Source organism: Trachurus trachurus (genome assembly GCF_905171665.1).
Source record: "Trachurus trachurus genome assembly, chromosome: 3".
In the NCBI taxonomy this organism is placed as follows: Eukaryota; Metazoa; Chordata; class Actinopteri; order Carangiformes; family Carangidae; genus Trachurus; species Trachurus trachurus.
Window position 1 is genome coordinate 15728237 of NC_139893.1, and position 19725 is coordinate 15747961.

The 19725-nt window shown below is 40.0% G+C and overlaps 1 protein-coding gene across 1 annotated transcript in view; it reads right to left on the minus strand.

The window, feature by feature from the left end:
• ush2a (Usher syndrome 2A (autosomal recessive, mild)) overlaps positions 1 to 19725 on the minus strand; it is a gene marked incomplete at its 3' end in the record, with an annotated part of 184671 nt that overhangs the window by 98986 nt on the left and 65960 nt on the right. Inside the window, exons 28-40 of the mRNA XM_084001543.1 lie at positions 13697 to 13827; positions 10135 to 10261; positions 9511 to 9612; positions 9127 to 9315; positions 8398 to 8528; positions 7989 to 8265; positions 7562 to 7783; positions 7218 to 7298; positions 5356 to 5544; positions 3842 to 3982; positions 2760 to 2835; positions 2280 to 2365; positions 1171 to 1330 (exon numbers count right to left, since the gene is read on the minus strand). Of these exons, the coding sequence (XP_083857669.1) occupies positions 1171 to 1330; positions 2280 to 2365; positions 2760 to 2835; positions 3842 to 3982; positions 5356 to 5544; positions 7218 to 7298; positions 7562 to 7783; positions 7989 to 8265; positions 8398 to 8528; positions 9127 to 9315; positions 9511 to 9612; positions 10135 to 10261; positions 13697 to 13827 (1912 nt within the window). The remainder of the gene's footprint in view (positions 1 to 1170; positions 1331 to 2279; positions 2366 to 2759; positions 2836 to 3841; positions 3983 to 5355; positions 5545 to 7217; positions 7299 to 7561; positions 7784 to 7988; positions 8266 to 8397; positions 8529 to 9126; positions 9316 to 9510; positions 9613 to 10134; positions 10262 to 13696; positions 13828 to 19725) is intronic.

Sequence of the window (19725 nt, forward strand, 5' to 3'; positions counted from 1 at the left end):
ACCTGTGTTTGATTCTTCATTAAATTTCACCACTGCATCCACTTATTCTGTGCCTTGTTGTTTTGTTTTAGCCTGTAGTTGAGACCTAACTGAAAATGAATAAATGAGCTCCTCTATCATTGCTGTTATTAATTTCCTATTTTCAATTATTCTGAACACATTTATAAAGGAAAAGAAAAAATGCATGCATTTTCTCTATATATCAATAGACTCACATATACACAGACATGCACTGTGTGTGAGTGTGCGTGAAGATGCACACCACTAATGAAGGTGATCAAAAGCATGACCAATGATCATCACATCTTAACCAGACAAACTCATCATTCCCATCTCACACAGTGGGTACCTTCAATTTACTCCCTCTCCATCCTCTCACCCTCCCTGTCCATTGTTCAAGTGTGCGGTTATGCTTGTGTAGATGTGTGTGTGCGTGTGTGTGTACGTGTGTGTACGTGTGTGCACTGTGCCCTCCTGTGGTGAGTCCCACTGTAAGTGACAGTCAGGACACTAATGGCTTTCACGCAGATTGACTCTTGCTTCACACACACACGCACACGCACACACACACGCACACATGCGCACACACGCACACTCACACACACACACACACACACACACACACACAAACAGAGAAACGTTTGCACATGAGCCTGATAGGAAAAGTGCAGAGATCTATCTTCCTCTGTCCCCTCCCACTTCAGGTGAAAGGTCAAGTGCAGGAAAATATTATGCAGAAGGTCACATTTGCTCTCTCAACATGTCTCTCTCTTTGTATCTTATAGAGACACCGCATATGAAATTCAAATGAAAAGCTACAATATACTATAATATAAGATTTTTTTATATATATTTTCCTGTCCTTTTTGGTGATAATCACTGTGACTGTGAGTAAATAACAAGTAAATATAAATCAGTGGTGGATGTATTTCTATCTACATATTTCTACAGTAGCTGCAATTTTAATTTGTCCCTAAAAACAGGGTTGGATCTGTGTGTAGTGATAAGACAGCATTCACAACTGTGTGTTGTGCCTCACAGCCTTATACACACTACTGTAAATGAAAGTACCGTTTGCATATGCATGTGTCTCCTACCACTTTGTATGGACCCCACACAATTATCTACTGATGAGAGCTGTGAGGGAGTATGCATATCCACTGTACTTACTCAACCAGAATAGTCCGCGAGTCTAGCAGGGTAAGATTTGGTGCTTGGAGCGGCCCGGGAGGAAGCTGAGAGGTCACCATTGTAACTTGTGAACTGTTGGTGCAGCCGACTGAAGTGCAGGCACTTAGTTGCAAGACATGAGTGGAGTAGACACCAAGACCTGAAACAAAAACACTAGATGAATAAACAGATGAGAATACAGATTTATAAAACAAAAAAGAAATCATTAACTTAACTCTCACACCTTGTTATTGTCATTTCACCCTGACTCCTGAACTCCCCACCCTCCTCCCTTACACTCTCTAAATCTGTCACTGCTTCAAAACTATTCTCCATCTGTCCCACTGTTGCAGTCTCACTCCCTGTAACACAATCTATTCTTGCACATATCGTATAATTACTACATCCATAATCCTTCCAATCACTGTGAACATCAGACACTTAGCATTATTAACCCAGCATGGATGATATGTGCTCTCATGCCTTCATTAACTTACAAAGACACACACATACACTGTTGGGCAGTGTGATGTTTTGCCAACCATGTAAATGTGTGAGTGTGTGCGCGTGTGTGCATGTGTGTGTGTGTGTGCGTGAAATCAAAATGAGTGATAATCTATTCTGCTCATATAAAATGCCATAAAGATGACTCTGCTGTGTATACGACTCTGTGTACATCCCTGTATATGGCATGTTTGCACATGTACTGTATGTTTGTGTATCTCAGTGTGTGTGTATCTATTTGCAATGTGGTGCGCCACTGTATTCTCACTGGTATGACATGTGTTTCATACCTTCTTTAACTCTCCTTAGTGAAAGCTTTCAAAGCAAATTGTGTGTATGCATGTGCGCTGACGTTTAGTGTGCTTTGTTTCTCCGCTGCTTCATTTTCTTGTTGGTGTGTGCGTGTGCGTGAGTGTTTAGTGCTCTTTTTCAAAGTGGTATTCCCTTGGTAAAGACTGAGATGCTCTTTCCTCTTTCAAATGCTAATCCCCCACTCCATTTTGCTTTTCTTCACTCTTCCCGTTCTCTTTACACCGAGGCCCCATCCGTCCACAGTCACAGCTACGCTGCAGCACGCACTTATACACACGCTCTCTCCTTTTTACCAGTGATGTTGTGTTGTCTCTCTTGCCCCCTGTAGACCATTTGGTTGTTGTGATAGAGGAGGTACTCTGTAATGCCTCCATTGGGCCTATCATTGTAACAAAAAAGAAATAAGGGGAATATTATTGTGTTATATTTAACATGTACCATTTTGATGTGAAAATCTATTGTTTTTATTTATGACATGTTTATTCAGGGTGGAAAAATAGGGATTCAAAATAAAAGCAGAATGAACTGTAGTTACTAATACAACATGTTTATTGTATGTATAATTCAGTTTACTAAACCGCTGCCTTTACTGTTTTCTTAAAGTAGCAGGTTACAAAATAATCTATTCAAACTTGAACATGTTGCCCAAGGCCTTATAACTGAATATCAGAAGTGTACTAGCTTATGTAGTAACTTACAACTCAAACATGAACAACATGACAATGAAACAACATACACATTTGGCCTGATGTGAGAGCAGAAGTGGTACTTACCTTGCTGGAGGTTCCCAGGTTACATACAGTGCTGAGGGGGATGAGACTGCAGCTGGAGGAGAGACAGCATCTGGTGCTGAAAGGAAAATATTCCATTATAAACGGTGTATGTTATAACAAATACAGTGTTTGGTACAAACAAAGGGAAACTAGTGACATATCACTCGGCCCTTTTCAACAAATTACATTTTATTCAAAAAATATTATGTGTATGTGGAATCAGGGGGGAAAAGTCAATATTACAGTAATACTAAAACATAGCAGATATTATCAGTAACAGTAAAATATTATTACAGTATATTAAACAACATCATATCTATTCCATGATATGTCAGAAGATATTCTGAATGTTATCAAAATCTTTATTCAATTGATTAAAAGCTAGCAGAACATCTGTTTTATTCTTTTCATAGATCTCTGACATAAGGTGAAGTGTGCTTTTGGAGAAGCGATGCATTTATGATAAATAAATAAATTTTAAATAAGTTCTACGTCCAGTCTTCCTAACATGGTCCAGTGTCTTAACTCTGCGCTCAGTGAGAATCAATACAGTAATCTGTTTTTTTTCTTCTTTTACTTCAGATTGATTTTTGCTGTCTCTGCACTGACCCCTGCCGTCACATTATCTTCCCAACAAGGCCAGTTAGTCCAACATAGATTAATGTAGTGACTAACATATGAAGAGAAATTTTTCTTTTCCTCTTCCTCTTGTTCTTTCCACGACCTCCCGGACGAGAAAAATGTAAAATATTACTCCGTACTGTCTGCCTTTAACTCACTCGCAACATGCTTCATTCTTTTGTCATTTTGCATCTTGCCCTATCCAGTCATCTTTTTTTTCTCCTATCACTCCTCCTATTTATCCCAATCCAACTTATTCCTGTGTCTTGTCTTGTTTCTCCACTTCTCCCCTCTAAGGAGCTAAAAATCTCTGTCACTGAGGAGACAGGACAAGAGTGCCTGAGTGTGTTTCTACATGCACAATCAATCATAAATTAATGCTCCTGGTGAAGGAAAGAGAAGGACAGAACTTTTGTGCTTGGGTATGTGAATGTGTGTATTGTTTGTGCTTACAGATTTACCTTCCTGCGGGGTTGTGAGGCTCGATCTTAAATCATTATTGTCACCGCTGTCGTGACGAAGACTTTCAGTGCAGCCAATAGGAGTGCAGGCGCTCACAGTGACGATGTATCTGGTGGCTGGTGTTAGACCTGACAACACACCTGGAGAGGAAAAATGTCGCAGAGGGAATGAATCAAAGAAATGACACAGAAAACACAGACAGAGAGAAACTTGGTCCCCAAAATAAAGTAACTTTGTACGACACCCACTTGACTGAACTACTGAGGCATCATCTTTGCTTCAGCTTTACTTAAGAATATAAATAGTAAACAGTTCCAATATAGCCGATACTTTCACCTTCCTTAATGGCAGCCATGCCCTGCCAGACTAAATGTCTTTTACAGTCTCCTTCCGTGTGTGTTAGAACCTGTTGTAACTGAAGTACGTATCAAACTGCTTCAATTGGGCGATTTAAATGCTTTACTTGTTTCTATGCTCCGCTGTTGCTAAGCAAATTTACTGCATCTGGCAAACAAAGCGAGTCCATTCTAATTGTAAAGCTTCAGACGTCTCTCTGATGTTTTTCGTCCTAGCCGTCTCGGCCCTCTCAACTCCTTTCTATATTTCCTAAGTCACTCCCCTCTCTTCTCTTCCACCCCCTCCAACTCTCCTCACGCTCTGTGTCCAGTCACCCTGTACTTGCCTTGCTCTCTCTCCCTCTCTCTCTCTCTCTTTCTCTCTCTCTCCCCTACCCATGTCTTTTAATTCAATTAAGGGCCAGGGCCCCACTCCGCTGCCATTACACCCTCATTTGCTTTCTGTGTTTTTTAGCCGTTGGTGTAATTCTGCAGTCAGGTGTCGAGGCCATCATAAATTAACAAGAAGCCTTATCACGGTGGACTTAATGTCTGGCAAAGAGAGCGGGAGGGAATGGGGAGCAGCGAGAGAGACACTGAGAAAGACGGAGACGGAGAGCTCATCTTCATATTTGCCTGGAGACATGGCAGAGTGGATGAGAGGAGGGACGAATAGCAGCAGCGGACGCACACATCATCATCATCATAAAAGATGAAGTGAGGAAAGATCGAAAAGTGAGCAACAGAGAGAGAGAGAGAGAAAAGGAGCGATGCCAGGGTATGACATCATTGGGGTAGTCCTGAGTGTCTTGTTCCAAATGGAGACAGTCTCCTAAAGCTGGGGACTTGCCAAGGAGACATTAACAGGGTTGCCTGGGACAGTGTGTATGTGTTTGTGTTTGTATGAGAAATAGAGGTAAAGTGAGTGCAAAAGGCAGCGTGAATGTGTTTTCACTAAGGGCCAACATGCCCGCACAGGTCCCACAAGTTGGTGCAGGAAAACAGCTGCAATAAGTTTAACAAGACAACATAGGCAAGTTAAGATACATTTGTCATGTGATGTTTATCTTGCTGTTACTAGGGAAGATTCAGATTTAATAAGTATCTGCATCTAAAAAAAAGACAAAACAGAAATGGAGAGATTTCTTTTAGACTAGGAAGGTAAACACATGTTTTACCTGTGAAATTTCCATTGGCCAGGTAAATAGCCTGGATGGGTGGTGCATCTGGCCGGTCTCTATTGTAGGCCTTCAACTCATATCTGTCAATCAGCCCTCTGATGTCGCCAGTGGGTGGCACCCAGCTAACCCTGGCACTGAAGCCATTGAAGCTCTGCAAAGAGGTGGGAGGCGCCACAACCCTGGGTACTAGAGTCAGAGAGGGGCAAAAAAAATGAGTCAACATGACAGGAGCAGATTACTGTGAATCAAGACAGAGTGAGAGATAAAGAACTACGAGCAAATAAATAAACAACCACATACAGTAATTAAACAAGGCAATACATAATGAAACAAGTAAGAGAATCAAAGACAAAAGAACGGGAAGAACCAGAGAAAAAAGAGAAAAAAGCAAAACAACAGGTCGGGAGCACATGAGGTTAAAGAAAAAGCATCCCCCATCTCTCTGTGTTTTAATAGGCCCAGTAAATCATACCTCACCATTAGCATAAATAGTATTTATGAGAGTAGTAACTTTTTCAGCACTGATTTAATACAGCCAGCCATTCATTCTGGGCAATATTTCACAGCAATCAGCCTCCCTCCTTCTCTATAGCACTCCCCTTCTTTCTCTCTCTGACACCCCCTGTAGTTCATGATGGTCCATCTCCTTTCCACCCTCCCTCTCTGTCTCTGTCTCACTACCTCATAACCACTTCCATCCATACTTCCATCGCTCTTCAAAGCCACCTCTACCATACTCAGTCTGTTCCTAGTCCAGACGTCGACTGGTTGTCAGTAATAAATCCTTAAAACTGCCAAAAAGGGGAAATTAGAAATTCAGATATTGTCATGCAGAAAACAGTTTGTATGTTCAATCTATCGTTCACCTCTTTGTTGTTCTTCTGTCAGTCATTAACTTCCTTTTTCACTACAACGCCTTCCTTCTCCACTTCAGTGATTATTACATCTTCCTGATTTCATCCCTTTTATCTCTTTATTGCCACCTACCTTGTATCATTCCTCCTCTCTCTCACTTTTAGTTTTCTTCCTTTTCTGCCATTTCTTTGACTCCCTTCTCCCCCCCATTTCCTCTCAGTCCCTGTCCCTCATCTGCCTCTTTCCTCCTCAGTTCTTAATGTTTTTAGCACTTACTCCCTCTCTCCCCTCCACATCTCTCCTCTCTCTGGTCATAGCATGGTGTACTGAGACCTACCAGTGTATCGTTCACTACTAACGAGCAGCTTTATATTACACAAGGGACCACACAGGCCATTCTGGGTTAACAGCCTTTTACTGGGATGCCCTTTATAGAGGCCTTATCAATCTCTCATACTGTCAGGCACATGTAATATCACTGGCTTTGGATAAGTATCAGATACTGTACAAGATAGCAGTACTTTTACATCCCAAATCTGTTAGGAACAAAGAGAAACACTACATTGTCAACCACTGGGAGTATTTCCCCCTTGCTCAATGTGCCAAAGTTGTCTGAGTTAATGAAGTTTCTATTTGCAGATAATCATTAAAATCAACTATACAGTTAATGTATGTTCTTTTGTAAGTGAGGACAGATTACACAACAGATCACACAAACATATATTACACGTAAAGAGGAGCACACACAGTATGAGGGGCTTTAACTCTCCTATGGGCTTAAGGGTCTTATCATTATCTCATACTATTAGAGTGTGTGAGATAGAGGGTGGATAGAGAGAGAGGAAGATACTGTACAAGATACTGTAAAAAAAAAAAAAAGTGTACTGTGCTCGTGCACTGCATCATTTGGACTTGTGCGAGGGAAGTGTGCATGTGAGAGTGCATTGTTATGATATCATCATTATCGTCATAATCATCATCATCATCACATGTTCTGTTCTTACCTCTGCCTCGGCTGCGTCCTCTCTGCCATGGTCCTGCTGCCCAGCCTCCTGCAGCCAAGGCCACAAACCTGTACAAGTACTCTTGAAAGTGTGCATGTGTGTGTTTGAACATGAGAGAAAAGGGGGGTGGGATGGAAAGACAAATATTCTTACAGTGAGACATATGCACAAAGAGACAGCAGTTGTTGATATGTCACTGATGTTACATTTACTTATTACAGCATTGATGGTTCAGTGTTTTGGAATTTGAATGATGTGTAGAGATTTTTCATGAGTTTCCCACTTCCTTCTCAGGTGGTCTTTGTGTAGTAGTAGTTATGTAAATGCAGACTGTGCATAGTTACCAGTGAAAGGCTGTAGATTGTAATCTATGGCTTGTGTCTTTCTCCCACTATACACCAACTCTGAATCATTTCCTCTGCAGTTGAACCGGCTTTCGGTGGTGGGACAGCCATCTAAGTAGACTCTAACAGAACGGCGGGAGGCAACAGAGAGATTTATACTTTGACTGGTAGAAGGGTTTTTTTCAGTTCTTATACTCAGATCCCTTATGCAACCTCCTAGGCCTGTGAAAAAGGACAGGGGTGGGTAGAGGGTAGAAGAAGGAGAGGGAGAGGGAGAAAAAGAAAGTGTGAAAAGTACACTTGGTGATATGCTTGTTGCCATTTTACACTGTAGCATACCCTGAACTCATACAATAAATGTGCTTTGTCATTATTGCCATTCATTTGGACTGTTTTCATATTCTTCTGTTGATACTATGCATCTCACCGTGTTTGTGACTTCGGCTGTCCAGAGCAGGATGCACAAGGTCCATTGGCACGCCCCCCAAGTACAAGGGGGAGTCAACTCTCAACCTCCCTGCTCCTCGCCCCCTTGTCTCCTCTGCCCAGTCGCTGACTGCAGCAGAGATGAGTGAGCCGCGTTTTGCGAAAGACAACTGTTTCCAGTCTCCATCGCAGTAGCTGAGCCCCACCCACATGCTCAGTTCAGTCACATGACCTTCAGAAGCAAGAATGAAGGACAGGAGACCACCCTCCAGCTCCACCTTAAAATACAGACCGACAAACACAACATCACAAGCTGATGCTTTGTCGTGTGCTTCTCAACTTTGATTTGTGTGTTTTCAGTATTTGAGCAATGTAGTATTTGAAACATCGACAACGTCTCTGCTCCTTACCAGCATGTAGTCTTCAGTTTGTGTATTGTATGAAAAGAATAAAAGTGCATTCAGCTGGTCTGTTCTGAAATCCATAGAGATGTGAAAGTCCTGTCCTCCACTGAATACCTTTCTGGCCAGCTCCAGGTAACCTGAGACAAGGAGGAAATAATTACCAACAACCAGACTCTAGGCTAAAGAAAGAAAACCAATTTTTTTTTTGCTTTATTGGGAACCTGTAAAAATATATTTTTGGAGTCATATTTATTCCGAAGTGAGAGCCAAATAACAGATTAGAGGAGCAGGCCCTTTTATAAAGCAATAATGGAGGAAACTTACACTGATGAACTCGATATTTCACACTGAGACCAATGAACCTATCATAATCATATTTATCAACATGAAGCAGCAACCTCATTACCACAAACACCTCCAGCAAGCATCTTATTAAGATATACAGAGTTGCCAGTGTGTTAGGAGCACTAACAATTAAGTTTAAGTTGTATCTGAACACAGCTTTCGTATGACTAATACACAACACAGAGGTTGTCTTCTCCTCTGCAATGTTAATACTCCATTGCCTATAGTCACGTTTCTGTACCACAGCATAAATAAATATAAATCTCGGTAGTGAGTAAGACCTTGTGTTAATGTGTTTTGTCCTTTTGAAACAATGAAGGAAATAAAAATTAAAAAAAACAAACAACAAAACATCAAAACCATTATCAACAACAATCAATGAGATCCTACCATGACCCAGAAAATGGGCTCCATCCACAGTCTGAACAGGACATCCTTCCCAGTTTTCATACACTGCCACCTTCTTTGTGGCCTTTGCCCAGTCCAGAGATCTCCATTCTTCCGAGGGACTGTCAGTCACTTTAAAACTCACGTCTTTGAGGCAACCAGAGAAACTCTGTCGAACCAGTCGGGCATCACCTGGTAAGACAGACAAAAATGAACGCTATTAACATGAATTTCTGGCCAATAACGTTTTGGGAGATGCATTTAAGTATATAGAGAGAAATAAGCAATAGCTAAACTGAGCTAAATAGCCAAAAATGATCAAATCAATCTAAGTTAGAGATTATAAATATTAATTATCAAAAGGGGAGTGAGTGGAAATGGATTTACCTGAATCCTGTCTAAGCACTGTAAAGTCTTCAGGAAGTCCTCCAACAAATACCCCCGTGTTCTCACCAATTATGGTGCTGCCACTGGAAGCTGAACCACTTCCTGATGATAAGGATGAAGGTATTACACATAAATGTAGTAGAGCAAAGAAAATGAGTAGAAAGAAGGAGAAGAGCACAAATAAAGGATGGGGCATATTTGAATAAAGAGAAAGACAACATATGAGAGACGAGGTTAAGAACAGAACAGAAGAGAAAGACTGAGTGTGAGAAGGGTTTTACTCTTTTAGTCACTATCCACATTTACCTACAACGAAAGAAAGTGTTTGAAGACATATTTTAGTGGCAACTGGGGCACATTAGTGTGTTTCTGTGTATGAAACAGTATTTTTCTCATCAGACACAGAGTGGCTGGGATTAACCTGGCTCAGACTTCCATGCAGAGCTGGGGGATTTACATACATAGAAACTCACATCCACACACATAATTTGTCTGCCCCAGACTATTCACAAGCACATGTGCAAATCCTCAATTGAACAGGCGAACACAGATTTGCTCTTATTTATGTTCTCACAGAGAGATTACACACACAGACGTGGTCGGTATGAACATGAGAAGAGTTACCTTTGTATTGATTGTTTACAAGGAGTGTTCCCACGGCCCCTCGCCTTGTTGCTATGATGTTGTGCCACTGTCCGTCATTGTAGCGTCGCTTTCCATCACCCTGTACACTCACAGCCACCGCTGAGCCCTACACACACACACACACACACACCCATTGGCAAGAATTAAAACACATACACATTAATGGTGTTGTGAAGACGACCAATTGACTTATACTTGTTTCCTGACTCTGACCATAGGTCTGGCAACTGTGTTTTACAGTAATCGCTAAAGTAAATCTGTGACCTCTGGCTCAACATAGACCACTTTTAAAATCACAGTGCAATCAAACATGCTTACTTTGTAACATTTTAAATTATTGCTTCTTTATCACTCTGCTGCGCGAACAAGGTTAGGCAATAATTGATGACACACATCAACGCGCACCACATACACATATAATCATCAAAGTGTTGTTACAGGGCTTTTTGCCACCTATTAAGTATGACATCATTGTTGTGATCAGCTTTTAGCAAGTAGGCAAAGAGTAATGTAGTAAAACGAGAGGAACTGATACGTGCACACCCACTCAAACACACCAACATATACATCCAGACACACACACACACACAGAGTGATGAAGATTTAATGATGAGATCAATAAATGTATGAATGCCAGAGTATATCAGCCTCTGACATCTTTACTACCTTTGTTAGACAGCTCTGCTTAACAAGACAACACAGGGGGAGTTTCTGTACTGCTTCCTTTCTCAACAAACACACACAGTTAAATCTATAGGGAAAGTACTGCGATTGGAAGAACGGCTAAAACGAGATGCCCTTGAGCAAGGCATTAAGAACTTATTTACTAACCCAGTAGATTTGTTTAACAGGCAGAAGACTGTTGGTTGTTTTACTGAGAAGCATCAGTTGAGGAGTGCCTGAACAGAAACTACAAAGGGTTTATCCAAAGTGCTACGCTGGTGTCTTTCCTGGCTTTACTTGACAGCCCCTGACTCTGTGTGTGTTTATGCATGTGTCAATCTCTTATAGGAACAGGTTGAAGTGGTTTGTCAGATAACTTTCAGATCTCTTTTTCCATTTTCTCTGTTTCTTCATCTCTTTCACTAAACCCTCATGTCTCCCATCTGATTTCAGTACAACATATCGTTCAGTCCATGCCAGTCAAGATAAATGTAAAACTTTTTTAATACTTTTGACCATATCTCCATCACAATTCATAATTTTAAAACACCATTTAAAAAAATGATTTGTATTCATTATATTGGTCCTTGTAGCATAAGTCATTTTTTTTTATAAACCAGCCCATTCAAACCTCTGTAGTGTTAAAGAAATAGATGAGTACAGATGGTGATGATAAACTTTTTGAACTGTACAGTCATTTGCTGTACTTTTTCACCAAAAATTCCACAAGTATCAATGGCATCTGGGGCAGGTGAACTGTTATGTCATCCCACTTTAGTTTAAAAAGATCACAAGACGACAGTTGTTCACCTGGAATCTTCGGATCCCCATTTTGTGAGACCACTTGCTATTGCCAGGCTCCTCTCATTTACATGTTTAGCTGTTTCTGTTGTCAAAAAACAGGACAAGTATGAAAAGACTGTATGTTACCGGCACTTATTTCAAAGCTCTTTCCAAACAACTGCTCTGCTGCTAGTAGAATTATTTTTATAACAAGAACCTACGTCTAACAAAGTCACCGTACAAGTTAAGACAATGGCTGTACTATGATTTATATTTATTTGTAAGATGATCCCTCAGAGGGAAGGCAACAAGCTCATTCAATGCAAGGCAACAGAGTGGAAGTACAACCTCATGCTTGCAGGGCAATATTGTTACCTCTCTTTTACTTATTTGTCCAAACCTCTGCTAGAGTTGGTGCTAGATGTTGGAAAAGAGATCTGAAAAGTCAGTAAATCTAGCGACAAAGGTGTCAAGTTGACAACACTGCTGATTCATTTTGGAAGAGCAAAGACCAGTGGGGAAACTCCAACTTTGGACAGTAGAGCAATGGTGCAACTTCAACTGTCAGTGAGTCAGCAACACCTTACATGTTTTGTGTGTGTTTGGAAACAGGAAGCCCTCTAATATCAGAAATAGGTGTAGCTTCTAAGAACCAGCACCAATAAATGTGTATGCACTGGTTCACATGAATAACTTTTAGTATAAATGCTTTGGAAGATTACAATGCTTTTTTTCATCAAACAGTGAAGGACTGTAAATTATTGTTAGGGTGTAAACTGTAGGTGCATATGTGTGAGTGTGATTGTGTGTAGGTGTGTGTGTTTGACAGTAATCAAGCTCCAGTGACTTGGTTTATCTATTCAACATGTGAAAGAGAGTGTTTCTCTGTGCGTTTCAAAGTATGTGTGTGGCAACTCACATGTGCACATATTTATGAGCATATCACTTGCCTGTGTCATGCTAAATTACTCCCCCCTGCACTGGTAATCCCATTAGGCTAGCTCAACAGGCTAATAGGGGGAAGTAATGGGCCCAGCTATAGTATGTATCTAGGGGAAGACTAATAAGCCATGACACCACTCCCACTGTTAATTACCCCAAACTAGCCTAAACAAAGGAATCAACCCAGTTGGAGAAGACACACATCCACTCAATTGCTCTTCCAGGTACATACATAAGCACAGACATGCACATCAACACTGCAAATCAACAAAGTCCCATTCAGTGGCATAAAACCCGCTGCGCATGGTGATACATCCTATAGTTCCATTTAAATGGAGACGTTATGATAACAGGATTGGATAGTAGCAGTGATAGGAGCAAAAGCCTAAGTGTGTCTATTTGTTTGAGTGTGTAATTAGTTGGTGGCCTCATGGAAGCATGTGTAATCATCTCCCATCATCACTTTCATCATTGAAGTCGTTGACTCTTTAACCCCTCTACATGTGTCTGTATGGATGGATAAGGGAAGCAAGGCTGTGTATTTCTACGTGTGTGTGTGTGTATGTGTGCCAGGGTGCAAAGCTTAATTAGCTTGCAATTGGTATTCACGCGTGGTGACTGCAGGGAATGAGTTAATTGCAGTCCAATTCAAACGTTGACACACTTTCAAAGTTTTTTCCCCTTTCCCTGTCTCCCTGACAGAAACCAATGAGGGGCTACAGATCACATTTATTAGATGAGAGCTAGTGAGTAAGGAAATAGGAGACGCAGGAAGCTTGAGAGAGAGAAAGATGGAGAGCCAGAGGTGGATCAGAGAAAAAAAGAGGGAAATGCATGTCAAGGTGAGCAACTAAGTATAATGTGAAGAAGTCAGAAAGAAAAACAAATAAGATAATGTGCATGAAAAAAATTTAGTACATGGTATAACAAAATGGGTTAAATAGCCACTAAGACAGAAGTACATTTCAAACTAAACTTAAGTTTTGCAACTTCTACTGAAGTGGGGAACAACATCATGCTTGCTACAACTTCTGGTGTTTATCTAATGGTATGCAGATGCAGGGGTTCAAAAATCTAAAGAAATGAATCTTCACAGATGTAGCAGTTTTTCCATTCATTATCTTAAAAGTATTTAAAAAATGGCTTTACATACCTGTGGGTCAAACAAAAAGTAAGGGCGCCCATTTTTCATCTGAACAGCCAGGAACTCTTCTTGATTTCCAGGAGAGAAAGCACAGAGCAGCAGGCCATCTAGGGACCGAGTCTTGAAACTCAACTCAACACCTGATACAAAGTAAGATGAGGAACAAGTGTGAGATGGGGGCAAAATATTTAATTTACTTTCATTTGTTCACAGGAATTCATTTAACATGGGTCCACACACATCTAATACTTGTTTTGCAATTTTGTCACACGGTTATGAAAGAATACATTGAAGCTGAGGAACCACACATGTCCCTTTTAATACTTAAATGCAAACGTATGGGCCCATACAGGTTGAGTTGTGGAAGATGTTATCAGGGCACAAAATTTGTGCTTACATCTCTTACCAGAGATGGTAAGACATTACATTTAATGTAATGTCTTACCATCTCTGTATGCAAATTTGTTGTCTGTATGTCCAAATATTCTGAATTAAGACTTTGGCTTGACACCACTTGCACAACACAAGTGTAATTAAACAGCCAGCCACAACCTTTTCTGTCATAGTATACTGTATATGGTATACCAGACTTCACTTTGGAGGCCAATTGCTGTCTTTAAAGTCAAGTTTGGTATACTATATGTGTCTGTTTACAAGTGAACGAGAAATGGGATGTGTGAAACAAGGGATGTGTGAATGTATTTCCCCTATATCTTCACATATCTTCTACGTTCAGTGTTTCCCAAACACCAACAAAGTTCGAGGCCGACTTCATTTCCTCTATAAGCCAACTGTCTGGGGTAATCTTACGACTAAGATACTTAAGGGAAAACATGGACTTCAGAGGAGTAGCCTGAGCAGGCAGACCTGCCTCCACGACTTAAACAGCTCTCACTTCTCAATCTCTTGCTTTTATCTCTTAAAACCTTAATCTTCCATTGTATAATTTAGAAAAGATGAAGTAATTAAAAGATGGAGTGGACTCAACAGATACAAATTTGATGAAAATAGAAGTAATTGAATCATTGTAAATGTCCACTCAGGCTTCCCTTAATATCAACATACTTGTGGTAGTTGATTTAGGAGAGATATTATAGGTTTTTAGCACATTTTTCAGCATTTTAAAGTTACAAGACTCTTTTATGCAAGGGTTTGTTGCTGCATCACATTCAAAAACTGTGAATCAAAGATTTGGCAATGTGGGAAACTTGGGGGGAAAAGGAGTGCGTCAAACACCCACAGTGCAGAGAATTCATCCAGCGTACTGTCTTGTCATGTTACTTAGGATCAGAGATTGAATCTTAATCCACTACTAGATCCACAGCAACACAGACCATACGGTTTTATGTGTGTCTATGAGTACGTGTGCGTTTCCTCAGCTCTTTTTGTCTCTGTAGAAAACAGAAGTGTGGGAAGATCTAAGGAGTTGAACGGGGGGTTCATCAGAAGCCGGTGTAAAATAATTAGTGTGTGAATTCACTTAAGAAGGAGAGAAGTCAAACAGTTACATGGCACGCTCAAGATGAATACAGACTACAGGTTATGTCTCAAAGCTCCCGGTTTTTACACTAATTTGAATGAAAAGTACTTTTTCCGTCAGTCTATTTGCAACAGGTGCTGCTGGTTTAGAGCAAACGATTGTGAACTGAAAGGATCAAAAACAATAATTTATCTCAGACAACTTAACAATCTGTTGTGTGAGCAAAGTTGCCTGAGGTCTTTGATATACAGCCTGTAGGTGTACAAGCAGTATCACAGCCAGTACTGGCAACAAGTATAGCAGTTAGGTGTGTCAGAGGTCCATACATAAATGTACATATTGAAAATATCCTTCTGGACTTGGTCAGAAGTATACGTGCTTTATGGGACACGGTGGTTATACAACTAAATAAAGATAAAATAATCTAAGAAAAGAAATGCCACACTTTATCTTTCAAAAGTGGGAAGCTGAGATGCACCTTAAAGCAGAAGTAAGCGATCCGGTCGTTTTGGCTAATGCTGCGTTCCAGGCAGGCTTTTGAAACCGTAAGTTACAGCTTCAAGTCACGACTTACGACTTTGTAGCGTTCCAGGCAACCCGCAACTCGCGTTTCTCCGACCTGTTGCCTGTGAAAGTGCACTATAACGGCCACTCGTAACTTCCGACCCGTGAACTCGCACCAGATCGAACTGGTACGACTTCACAGGTCGGAAAAACACGAGTTACGGGTTGCCTTGAACGCACCATAATCTCTTGTCAGCCGATGGAGTTAGCAGCCCCCGCCCTCGTCATGGATCTATTGGTCCTCGTCCCTACGTCACCACATTCATGCGCATCCCTTGGCTGCACACACAGCCCTTCATGCCGTTCTCTCTCCTCATTGGATAAATATTGTAGGATACGAGAAAAGTTTTCTCCTCGGCTCAGAGCAGAGCAGAGGGACTGAGAGACCCGTGTTTCTGTCCAAACACTCTATGTAAGTGATTGCTGTCGGAAGATATAACTATTTAAGACTTATATTAACACAAAAATATCGCTTACTTCTGCTTTAATAAAGGTATAAATGTAAGAGTGTAAAAAAAAATTACAAAATTGACCCATTCTGGTTTGTCCACATTTTCAATAGTGTGGAAAATCAATAGTACAGTAACTGTGGTTAAAGCATACAGCTAAGACAAAAATGTTCTTTACATTGCATTGACTTGCATTCTGTACATCAAGTGGACATGTGTCATTTACATTCATGACCTTGTCACCACAAAGATGAGTGAAGTCATGACAGATACCTGACATTACATTATCCCGTTTTAACCTTCTCTCTCTCTACCACCATCCTCTCATCTCTCATCCTTTCCTTTCTCCCACTGCTTTTAACCTTCCTCTTCTTTTTCGTGACCTTTTCATTCCTCTTTTTTTTCTAGAACTATTGCCTTGTCTGAATGTTTTCCCTCTTTGCATCTTCAATTCCCCTTTTACCTGTTTTACTCTCCACTCTGCGCCCTCCTACAAACCCCACTTCTCTCCTTATATTACTGCTCAAATTTGTACATATTTTTTTGTGTGGTAAAAGAGACTATAAACAACATCAAACTGTGTTTTCTATAGTGAACGTCATCATAGGAGGTACATATTAATCACAAGTCATACACACTTGCAACCAATGCTACACATGGAGCAAAAGGACCCTAACACACACTCATACGACCTGAGGTCAGAGAAGAACATAACTAATGGTCCATCTTCATATATTATATACAATTCAAAACAGAACTGTGCAATCGTCACATACATGAAATGGTAAGATGATGCATCTCCATATACAGAAAAGATGTGCAATATCCTCAACTGTGCTATGATGCATTATAGTCCAAAGGTGGACACCAAAGTAGATAGATTTTCAGTCATGATTTGCAAATACAGACCAGCCATTGTGACCACTAATGTATGCATGTATCATGTATATACTACTGCATGTGTTGTATTGATCTTTGTTTTATTTTGCCTTCTGTATTTGTATAACTATTGTACAGTATGTTTCGTGAGCCTGTGTGATGGGGAGGAACAGACTGTCAACACATGCTTGGCCAAGGTGTTTCGTCCAAATGTACAACATCTAAGTGACACTGCTTGTGCTCAGCATTACTTCCTTCAGATTCCCCCACAGGACTTGTGCTACTTCACACTGACAACCACTTTGGAGCCATCAACAGGCAAACCTGAGCACACATTATGACAGGTGACTCTGTTGCACATGCAGAGTACATGGCACACACACACACACACACATGCACTTGCTGAACACAGGAGTCACACAAACACAAAACACCAGCATGCATGTACACAAACACTCTACAATTGACCCTAATGCATCACAAGTTAATGCTTAATGTTAAACAATGATTGTGGAAAAAACCAAAGACAACCATTAATCAAGTTTGATATACTATATAATGAAGTTCTTTCAATTTGCCACTCGTCTTCCTTACTTTGTCCCCAAAGTAATTACTTTAACGACTGGCCTATTATTTTCCTAAATTAAAAAAAAGAAGTGACATGCCTTAAATTGGAAAGTTTGTCTAGAGTGTTACACCAACTGTGGGGCTGTTAAAATCAATCCTTCATCCCCTTAGGAGGATGAATGTGCTCAACAATCTAATTGATTAGGATCATCCTCTGAGGAGCACAAATGTTTTCACAGTGTTCTCCTGGCTGTCTGCCCATTCTGATATTTCTGCAAATTGAAGGGCATTTCATGCTACGACATCCTGGTTTGGAGGAAAGTGTCGAACAGTCCGACTGACCGACCAACCAACCGAGCAAGCAACATCATCCTTGGCACTCACATCCATCCAACAAGTGATAGAAAGCATGGGATTTCTTCCTACAGCTCAGCTTCTCCTCAATAAACACATCAATTAATTACTCACAATTCTTTTGTATCAAAGTCTGAGGGTTTTTTTTTTTAATATAATGAGTGATACGTTTGTTAATGTACTGTAAAGATTACATTTTATGACCTACAAGTACATAAAACCAATTAGCGTCACACCATCAACTCTAGAGTTAGGTGAGAGAATCATTGTTGAAATTTAGTTTTTAGAAAATAAAGAACGGTTAAAGAGCGCTTTGAATGTAATTGATTGTTAACACTAAATGTTTGCTTCTCTTTGTGCTGTGGCAAGAGGATTTTTGTCGTATTCCAACATTAACAAGTAGCAATACTCAATTATTTTAAGTTTTGAAAATAATCTTATTTATTAGAAGGTATTGTTTCATGTGCTATTCTATTGTTTCTCCTCTCTCTGTCTCAGTAAACAGTGGAGGTTGTGTGTAATCATCTACACAACATAACCTGAATAACTCCAGTCATGTTAGCTCTCTGCTGGCATTAATCAGAGCCTGGCGTATTAATGAGAGCGCGGCAGCTAGCTAATTACACCCATAGATTCTGCAGCAGCCCATTAAATATACAAATGACAGAATTAAAGAGCCCAGCCTCTTCTGATTAATCTTTAAATGGGGAAAAACTAATGATGTCTGTGCAAACTTTCCCTTCACACATTTCTCCCCCTCTCCTCTCAACGTCAATGCCTGGCAATCAATCATATTAATTAAGGAAAAATAATTTGTATCATTTAACATTTCCCTCTTTCCTGCTCAGTTGCTGCAGTGGGGCTGCAGCATGTACTGTATTAGATATGTCTGGAAATTATCCAAGTCTATTTGTTCCCGCATTCATTTTTCTTTTTTTTTGGTTCTTTTTTCTAAAATATGTTTGTGATGTTTCATCTCTCTTCATTTAGTGTGTGTTGAAGAAATACATCTGGATTAGTGAAAAAATGAGCAGGCCATCATCCTCATTACAATCATTTTCATTTCAGGCTCAAATACTAAATAATTATAAATGAGGATAGAGGACTACTGTATATGATCTGTTTTGAACCAGTATCCAGTTAATTCTTCTTTTTTTATAAATACACACTCCAATTTTAATGCACAGAGTCCTTAATCCAAAGATGAAGAGCAAGAAGTCACATCATAGGGCTATGGATATAGAAACATTATAGGTAAGATAAATGGACTAACATGCATTTATGGAAACAAGCACTTACAGGGTATTCATATCACAGCATGATTGCATATCGTTATAATCCTGTTTTATCTAAAGTAAGATTCAGTGTAGTAAATATTGACCTCAAGTGCCCTAAATTCATTCAGCATTAAGAAGCATCATTCATCACAAGTGAGCAGACTTATCATTTATGGAAATATGTGCTCCTACCACAATAATTGCACATGGAAAACAACCTATTTGGCCTAAAATTATTTTAGTAAAGTGGCCATAAAATTAGAGGTTAAAGGGCAAATATCAAGTGATTTTACATGGTAAACCTTTTAGATCCTAACTAGATTTAACATACATAACGTTGGCCCTGTTAAGAAATAAAAAAGCGACATTAAGAACCTCAAATAACTATTTAAGGAAACAATGAATTAATATTTGTTACATCTTACGTACGTTAAGTCTTCTGAGAAATCAAAAGAACTTGATTTCAAA